General features: G+C 35.0%; 1 protein-coding gene and 2 long non-coding RNA genes across 5 annotated transcripts; 2 read left to right on the top strand and 1 right to left on the bottom strand.

Annotated features, from left to right (window-relative positions):
- Window positions 1-634: 634 nt before the first annotated feature.
- On the bottom strand, window positions 635-5,105 carry LOC105249209. Of its 2 annotated transcripts, none has more exons than XR_003122865.1 (5): window positions 4,944-5,105; window positions 4,418-4,696; window positions 3,991-4,269; window positions 1,649-3,162; window positions 635-1,580 (listed from the first exon to the last, which is right to left on the bottom strand). It is a non-coding gene; the product is annotated as an uncharacterized LOC105249209 (long non-coding RNA). The 2 variants fall into 2 exon arrangements; XR_889030.2 differs by having other exon boundaries at window positions 4,581-4,696.
- On the top strand, window positions 2,545-9,383 carry LOC105249207 (death-associated inhibitor of apoptosis 1). 2 transcript variants are annotated; one of them, XM_011254502.3, is made up of 3 exons: window positions 2,545-2,731; window positions 6,705-7,549; window positions 7,718-9,382. In XM_011254502.3, the coding sequence occupies exons 2-3, from the start codon at window positions 6,755-6,757 to the stop codon at window positions 8,069-8,071; spliced, it is 1,149 nt and encodes a 382-aa protein (XP_011252804.1). In that variant the 5' UTR covers window positions 2,545-2,731; window positions 6,705-6,754; the 3' UTR covers window positions 8,072-9,382. The 2 variants fall into 2 exon arrangements, with proteins under 2 accessions (XP_011252804.1, XP_011252805.1); XM_011254503.3 differs by lacking the exon at window positions 2,545-2,731 and adding an exon at window positions 4,858-5,299 and having other exon boundaries at window positions 7,718-9,383.
- On the top strand, window positions 5,306-5,945 carry LOC109609860. The gene is made up of 2 exons (XR_002192466.1): window positions 5,306-5,562; window positions 5,648-5,945. It is a non-coding gene; the product is annotated as an uncharacterized LOC109609860 (long non-coding RNA).
- Window positions 9,384-9,763: the final 380 nt, after the last annotated feature.

The raw sequence follows: 9,763 nt of genomic DNA, 5'->3' as shown, positions 1-9,763 counted from the left end.
GCCTTCGATTGGGAAACACATTCGCCTAAAATAATAATCTCATATGGCGTGCATCATTTTACAAGCAATTAATGCATTCAAATTAAAATCGATTGTTAATATTTCTCGGAAGGAAGACAATGGGTAATAAAATATAATGATTGATCACGAACAATGCGCGCAGTAATGATACTATACTTTTAAAAGCAACCTTTCTTTATACATATACACATTAATTACGTGGACCTCTTCTGACGTATAGACTTAAAATATTGACTTGTGAATTTTTTCTATTATAATAAAAAATATTGAATTAATATAAGATTAACCCATTCAGACCCTATGTACACAATTATGCACAAAACTTTAAAATCATGTGAAATAGTTATTTTTTAGAATTAGTTTCCCTGCGATCTCTCGGTAAGGAATTTCCAAGTCCAGAGGGAAATTCCTAACAGTTATAAATCATAAAAAAAATCCTTAGCATCAATAGAAATTAATTCAATAATTTTTTACATTACCTAACCAGAAAAAATTCAGGTCTGAATAGGTTAATATAAATACAAATAAGAAATGTAAATATAAATAGATTAATATAAATATCTTAATATAAATATATATTTTGACTATTAAGGACAATAAATTTGATATGACGTAGAGTTTGGACTCTTGGCTTACAAGCATTTATTTACGGTAGAAAAATTATGGCAAAAATATTTATAGCTGCGTGAAGACTTCCGAGAATTCGTGATCACACTCGTCGTCGAGTGTTATTTAAATCCACAAAATCTTATCGATACACTCGAAACGATGAGATAAATTTCGGGAACATCATATATAATTTTTCGCGCGATAAGATAAGGCACGATACTTTCAACCATTCTCGTCGCGAAACGTGTAACCGATCGATCGTGCGCGCTTAAGCAGAGATTATTCATCACATTACTCAAGCTTCCCTGAAAGAGCACAAATATTTCGCGCGAATATTTTCGGAAAACGGAAAACGTGATGGCATTTCCAGACGACACGCGTGTCGAAATCTTATTTAAATCTCGACCACCCTGAACGCAAGAACACAGCCTTTTTTTACACGGACAACTTCCATTGTGCTCCCCAGAAGAGGTCTATCTGACTCGTCCGTCTCAGCTAGAGTCTTATCGATGATACTTTAGGGCCGGATATAACCTTCCGTTTCCGGAGAATGTAGGGCTTGAAAGAATGAACCGCTAGGGTCAACGCGACGGGGGTGCGGCCGGGAGATCGACCCTCGTTCAAGGACGAAAAGACGCCGGGATTATATTCTCGACTTAGATCCCAGGGCGTAATCTGCGAACAAAGAACAACGGCCGCGTTATCGTGACGCTGCGCGGAATTTTTCAACGGCGAGCGGAGGCGAATATCGCGTTACGAGTGAGCTCAGCGGCAGAGGGAGGCGACAGCGATGGCGACCTTTCTATCCGCGACCTTCCCTTCCCGCCGCCATCGCTGGCATCGCCACACATGCCATATACATACATGTAGCTCCAGTGCGCAGCTACTGATAGTGCCGTATAATCTGGGTGGCTCGAGGAGCCAAGGTCTCCCTTTCTCGACTATTGATCCTGGAATTTTCGGAATTTTTTTCCCATTAGATTCTTTTTTTCTGAGATATTTTAAAAGAATTGCTCACCTTTTTTTTTCGTTTGACACGCGATAGAAAAGATTAGATTAGAAATGGACCGATAGAATGGAATTGGAAATTTTTCACTGCAGGCAATTATATCTTTGTTGAAATTAATTGTTCTATTAATTGATACTGGCTCTTTTTTCATCTGTACGTTTCTCTCTTATCTCTTATCTCAGACTTTGAAGAAATATGAGCGTCTATTCTGCAAGAGCGATATTGTTTCTTATTTAAATGTCTGGTATACATATTTATTCATATGTTTATTCAGATGCGAATCAATTCTGGCAATATGCATAAAATTACCAGATTCGTCTACTTTTAGAATATATAAATTCGTCAAATTTAAGACTCCGAGAATAAAAATCTGCAAATTCGTCCTATATAATAGATTTGAGAGACTTTGCGATATCGGCATAATAAATAAAATAAAATGTTTATCATACGCATGTTTACGCAACAATAAATAACAAGAACGTGTGAAAACAATTCTGCGGAATGCGGCGACTGAGGATTGGATTTCGCTTCCCCAGAAGAGTTTACGTCATGTTTCAAAAGACTCGGTGGGGAGATGGTAGATTACGGAGGTCGTTAAAGTATGGCTGCAGGCCTTGCGTCGACGAGTTTCATTCTGTTAACTGCTACCAAAGAACAGGGATCGTGAGTCGTCAACGCCGTCACTGACGTCTCATACTATACTTCCGTGCCAACTGTACAAACGACCGCTATAGGACGTCTCGCTTTGTCGCTTTCCCCGCGACGTGCTAGCAGCTGCGAGTCACATCAGACTCGAACGTATTGAACGCCCGCCGCCTTGCGCTGTTATAATATCGTATTTTCTTGCTCTACATCGCAAGACAGTTTGTAGAGACAGTTCGGATATTCGCGCGACAGGGCATCGCGTGTCGCGCAATTTTTCGCGAGTCGCGCAATCAATTGCTCGATAAGACGAAAATACATCCGGGTCATTATCGGGTGCTGAAAGTACTTCCACGACATACTCGCGTAAGGGGAAAGAGAGGTCGTGCCAGAGGACAAAGCCGTTCACAAAAGTGGTGCGCAGCGAACACAGGCCGACTCGATCTTCGGGTACGTCTTTTTCTTCGTTAATTTTCATTGCACTCGCATGTATCGCGGGCACTTCTTCAAGTCCAGGGGGAATTTAGAAAGTCCCGCATTCCTTCCTTTCTCACGCCAAGCTTGTGTGTGTGTTTTTTTTTCATTGCTCGCTTGGAAACTCGCTTGCTTTTATGTAAGTAGGACGCACCCAGCGCGAATACGTGCTAAAATATTCAAGTGGCATATAAGTGCGATGATAAGGGGGATTGACCACGATATCACTGACTGATAGCGTTTCGAGTTTTGATCGGCATCTGTTTACTATATCCTGTGCCCTCGCCCCGCGCCTCTCCTTCTGTTTTATCGGCATCCTTTCATGTACGATGGCGTCTCTTATCTCTTGTTATTGGGTGGGTCCGTATTTACTGAAGATTCTAGACGACGATAACCGAGTAAATAATCTGTAAAAAGACAAGACATTTAATAAGATATTCAATAAATTCAAGTGAAATTATCGGATTTAATAAATATGTATGTAACGCGATATCAGTAAAGATAAATTATTTTTGTCTTTTATAATTAAATGTAATTTAAAGCTGAACTATTTCATTTTTTTATAATCAATAGAATTATACGTATTGATAACAAAAATTATATATTGGGCGTCAAAATGTAATTCTTATTTCATCTCTTTAATGTGTTTTGATTCATTTGAATGATTTCTCGAAGCTAAATGACTGGCGCCTGTGAGGCGTGCCGCCTCTCCTTTTCTTACATCTTTTTCATTCATTCTACAAAAATTTTTCATTCTATTCGGAACTCCTTTTCGGTTTTTCAAAGGCTTCCGGAGTCAAAAGATTTGACACTAGGACTATGGAACTAACCGATATGTTGTCTATTGACGCCGACCACACGCTGCGACTACACTTTATATAGTTCGTGGAAACAATACACGATAAATTTCTTAATTGGCCTACTATTTTTTTCTATTTTCTAAGAAAGATAAGATTACTATTTATCAAATTATTTTTCTCATAACATTCGATAACTAGTCATTTTATAAGAATTTATAAGAACAAATGGTAATCATTTTTTTACATCATATGAGCAAAGTCCAAAACGTGTTGCCAGTTATTTGAATTAATGATTTAAACGCAAATGACGAATTTGTAATTCAAATCTACCCGGTATAAAAGTTGAAAACAAATGTAAATCATCTGTCTAATATTTATAATTATACTTGACATCGCTATCCATGAAAAAATGTACAAAATTGTTCAAATTACTACCGGAATTGTGTAATCAACGTTGATAAGATCCAGCCCACAATTTTTCGATTGTATACGTGACGTTCCATCGTTGCCAGTTCTCTTTACAGGCCCGGATGAATAGAATCTTCAGAGCAAAAAATTTAGTGCTGATGAACTCACTGCATGAATCTTCGAACGATCAATGATTGCGCACTTTGGTCATTTTGATGTGTCATTTTCGCAGCATCGGGATACAAAAAATTCTCAGAACACAGGCGCCTTGTAAATGTAATATCCTTGAACAATCATTTCGAAGGCCTGCAACAGTCAATTTTAGCTTAATTAGCGAAAATGGCGGGATAGTCTGGTAAATTACAGTTGATAATCGACAATAAAGAGGCTCTTTATGAATTGAATCAAGGCTAGAAAAATTGAAACAAAAGCTTTTAATCATTGCAAATATCACATGTAGATGCCTTCTTCTCGAAAGAATGTCAAAGAGAGACACGAGTTTCTCCTAAAATGGATACGGAGCGATATGACGGACGGTGACAAAGAACGAGTTGTTGCAGTCCGTTTGCCAAGCGAATGATTTCTGATACGTGGTATCGTCACGATTGAAGCATTACCTTTCACAGGAATAGAAATTCCTCCGCGAAAGCCCTTCTCTCTTCTCGGAAATTGTGATGACTTACAAACGCAATGGCCAGCGTTATTTCGCGGAATAGTATCCTCTCGCTGAAAACTGAAAGATACTTGCGATTAAACGTGAAATATATTTATGAAATTAATTTATCAAAATATAATTATCTCATATTTAATCATATGTATTTCAAGCGTGCGGGTATCATCTCGTCGATCTTTTTCCGCGAATAAAAAAGTTTATCGATGATTCAAATACTTGAAAATTTCGAAAGAATCTTAATCATCGCGATCTTTTGAAACTGGAATTTTTCGGAATGAAAAGGAACTGGAATTTTTATATATCGTACCATTTTAAGTCTCGGAATGCTCTCCGAGGCACATTTTATCATTCATTGGAAAATTCAAAAAGTTTCCATCCTTTTCCCGACCTTTCTCGAGGAGAGGAGCGTCGACATCGGGGGGGACATCGCCAGCCAAGCGCTCCAAAGGTCCGCCCATTCTCTGGAACGTTGGGCGTAATGTAATAAGATGAACAGAAATAGAAGTTATGTGGCGTGGCAACGTTGCCCAGTGTTGCCGCTAGTGGGCTCTTGTGTCTTTGGTCACGTTCCTTTTCCAGCACGCGGTTTGCGAGACGAAACATTCTGAATTTTTCCGCTGCTTTTAACTTATAAGATGCGTCCATTTGCCCACAGAATTTTGCGTAAGTCTCATCCTTAATATTCCTCTTTATTTTAATATACATGTAGCGACCTGGGTACCCTTTATTTTATCACTAATTTCATGTGTTCTTTGTTGCTTGATTAATTGGAAAGAGGAAGATAGGTAAGAGATAGCAGACGAGTAAGAGGTCAAGTCACGTGATTCTTGCGTACACTGCACTTATGAATGAATGAATGTAGATGTGTTTTAGAAATTATTTAATGATAAGATATGAATAAAAAGGGCCAACAGTCGACGATCAAGGTATCTTTTCATACTGACATTTGACACTCTAGCGTCAAAAGACGCTTTATGCATGATGAAAAATGAGAGATTGATATTTTTTTAGATACTGAAATTGTGTAAGCGATTGAACATCAATATGAAAAGGTATCTTCGTTATCTTCGTGTAGTAAGGATACGTAGGTGATTTCAAAAATCCTTCCCATGTGATGTCACCTCTGAGTTCTGCGTCCACGATTCACATTATTTAAATAAGAATCTTTGATTCTGATCGAGTAAATGGTTTTGCTCGAGGATGGATTTTTGAACTCATTTTCGAAGAAACCTCCGAGTATCGTGGACACAAGCCTTAAGAGTTGGTCACATAATCGGTTGAAGGATTATTTGAAAAAAAAAAAAAAAAACTACAGGTAAGCCCGATGCAATAAAGTTCACATTTAAAATCCACTTTTTATTACATTCATCAACGCAATTTTTTCAAAAGAATTTAATAATTTTTTTTTTCGATATCTGATAAAATAAACATGTAATATTAACGCGTTATATATTGATATCCGAAAAATTCAAAATTTATGGCAAGATCCGTACGATATACCATGATTATGTCTCATGATATATAAATTTTTTCAAGATTTTAAATGTGAATAAAAAATTACAAGGTAAATTATATTAAAAGTATAATATTAAAATGCATGAGTTTGTTTAAGAAGAATTTTTAGTAATTCTAATACTTGTCAAAACTTGTAGTGTGTGTGTAATATTTTTTGTAGCTTTTCTTGACATTAATATTACACAAGTATCTAAAAGAATGAAGAGGTTTGATTTCTTAATTAATTGATCAATTAGAATCTAGCTTTAATAATATTTCTTTTGGTATTTTCTATTTTGGTATTTTTTATTGCATGCTTAGCATAACAGCTTTTATCAAAGTAAAATATTTGAGATAACTAAGCAGGCCACATTTATTACACATTGTAATTTAAAGCTTATCGCGCATACGTGGTCTGGCAATTTTGATAAAGAATCAAGGAAAAATGAGAATTGAATGTCATTAAAATTAAAATTCCTTATATTGTTGCGTTGAATGTAAATAAAAGCTGGAAATGTTAATGAATTATAATGAAATGTAGAAACCTATTAATATCTTCTTTCTTTCTTTACAGTTTCTCAAGCAAAACATATTTACTTCAAGCTCTTTGAATTCATCGAAAGAATGACCGGGTGCATTGAACAGTTCAGACTTCCTCTTCCGAACCGTATACGATCAGCAGCATCTATATCATCCCAATTTATTGAAATATCAGACGAAGTTGACAATATTGATTATCGATTTGAGTTAGCTCGGTTAGAGAGCTTCAAGAATTGGCCATGTGCATGGATGAAACCGGAAAAACTTGCGGCAGCTGGGTTCTATTATACTGGCGAAAGTGACAAGGTAAAATGCTTCGAATGTCATGTAGAAATATGTCAGTGGCAGCCAGACGACAGTCCAATGGTCGATCATCAGCGATGGTCCGGAAGATGTAGATTCGTTCGTAATATCCCATGTGGCAACGTGCCCATCGGCGCGGATCCTAACATGATTCCAACACCTATGTCTAAAGGATATGATGTATGCGGACCTTACGGTACAATCTACATGCCTTTTTCCGGTCCCGATAACGAAGACTTTACGGAAAACATGAAATTTAACTTAGGATTATTTAACTCTCCTATGAGACCAAAGCATCCTGAATATGGCACTTACGAAGCTAGATTAAGTACATTTGAAACGTGGCCTAAAGCAATGTCACAAACTAAAGAAGAATTAGCAGAGGCTGGCTTTTTCTACACAGGAAATGGTGATCAAACATTGTGCTATCATTGCGGAGGAGGACTGAGAGATTGGGAGCCAGAAGATGATCCTTGGGAACAACATGCTAAATGGTTCGACTATTGCTCGTATTTGCTTATGACCAAAGGAAAGGATTATGTGAACAAGTTCATTGGAAAGACATATGCTAAACCGGTAAATATTTATAATAAAAATATTTTTCACATTCATGCAAAAATGGAATTGTGCAATTTGTATATTTTTAATATAGTTGTAGAGGAACGTAAAACAGTTATGTTAAATATAACAAGTGTATATAATGTGAAATATATATGATATGTTAATTTTGAATTTTTTTTTCAGGATATCGTAAAATCATGCACAACCACTGAACAAGATCTGACATCTAATGAAGATGAGTGTATTGCTGGAAGTTCTCAAAGCTCTACCAATTCCGAAGACAAAGAGAATATAACATCATTTAGTACAGGATCAAGTGAGGCCAATATTGAAGAACAATCTACTGTTAAAGCATCTTGTGACAAGCCAGTAGACAAAGATGCAAGAATGTGCAAAATATGCTACAGTAGAGAACTACGAATGGTATTTATGCCATGTGGGCATTTATTGGCTTGTGCAGAGTGTGCAAAGAACATGAAAATATGTGGAGTGTGTCGGAAACCTGTGAAGATTACCGTACAGGCATACATTCCATAGTGTCTTTAAAGACTGATAAAATAAAACTAAATGACATGACTCATGTAGTATACCGATCTGCAGGTACAGATATTACTAATGAGAATTTTAATTTCCCATTAGTGGAATAAATTTTTACACGTCTCGATCTAATAATGAAAAATATTCTGCACTGATGTGATGAATGGGTTTTGTGGATTGTTATGCAAATAATGTGTTTCTATATTCGAATATATATCGGTATGTAATATGTGAATAGAAAGCAGCATAAAACAAATTGTTAGTCAGTATGCAAAACATATGTGACATATCACAGATTTTTATATTATAATTATTAAATGATGCGAGATGTACAGATCACTTTATTATAAAAAGTGAAAGATGGGCTGTACCTGCAGCGGGATGTTGCTATTTGAATGTTTTTGATTTCATATTATGCGATATGAAAAATAAAGGCAAGATTCTTCTGCCATTCTGTATTCAAAATATAAATAGCAACATAACATGAAGTCTAGTCATTAGTGTTATATAATGATACACATGGATGTAAAACAATTATTATTAATTAAGTGTAAAATTATGCCTAATCTAGATCTAAGTTATAATTATTTGTGGAAAAATATTCAAAAGAATTCTTTTCAATAGTTCAAAAGAAAGATTCGAGAAGCTCTCTTCTACAAAACTTCAAGTATTAAAAAGAAGATCATTATCTATTCAGATTTATGAAAAATTGAATTTAATCGGCCAACTTTTTTCTTCAACTTTTGTTCATCGTATAATTTGTAGGAGATATAATTCATTGTAATGTTTCTGCACACACACACAAATATATATATATATTATTAGAGTCCGGTCATTGTTTATAAAAATATACATAACATATATAACTTTGCGTTAAACATAATTAACTTAAGCATTCCAGATTGATAAAATGAATTATATCATTAATAATATGTAAAGTTGGCATAAATTTAAACTTTCTTCACTGCACAATGGAATGCAATGCTAAGTATTTCTAATAATCAAATATGATTGACAATTAGCATCCCATTGAAAAGGAATTACAAGGCAAATATTCGTTTATGTAAACCTGATTTAAACTTTTGTAGGTAGTACATAAATAAATTTTTTTAATTTAATAAATTTAGGATTATTACTGTTGATTAAGGAACATTAAACAACTTTAGCATACCCAACACATAAAGACCAACACATAAAGACCCAACACATAGTTTCTCATAATACTGAATATTTACAAAATGTGAAAAATGTGTTTTCTAAACATTTGTTGATAAATCGATTAATATAAATTTAAAAGAGATATAATATTTCTCGATATATATATCAAACATAAGTAAAATTTTACTAGCGCGATATATAGAATTCTAAAATATTTAATATATATTTAATTTATCTGCAAATATTTTCTGTATATATTAGTACACATTTTTAAAATAAATTAACATGTATTCGCGTATAGGAGTATTTAACATCAGAATCAGTGATGCCAGTTTCGAGACGCTCACTGATCAGAATACTAAAGTTTCACGAAGCTGAATTTAGTAAAAACTATGTCATAGATACAACTTCCGTATTACGAAGAGAATTCTATGTTCATAGAGACACAATATTAAATAATTTTGGTTCATATAAAAATAACAATCACATCTTGACAAACTAAATTTTCGTCGAAAAAAATCACACAATTCAGTA

Source organism: Camponotus floridanus, unplaced genomic scaffold, assembly GCF_003227725.1.
Source record: "Camponotus floridanus strain SB8 unplaced genomic scaffold, Cflo_v7.5 scaffold24, whole genome shotgun sequence".
Classification (NCBI taxonomy): domain Eukaryota; kingdom Metazoa; phylum Arthropoda; class Insecta; order Hymenoptera; family Formicidae; genus Camponotus; species Camponotus floridanus.
Note: the sequence above shows the minus strand (reverse complement) of the source record. Positions and strands in the feature narration are given on the sequence as shown.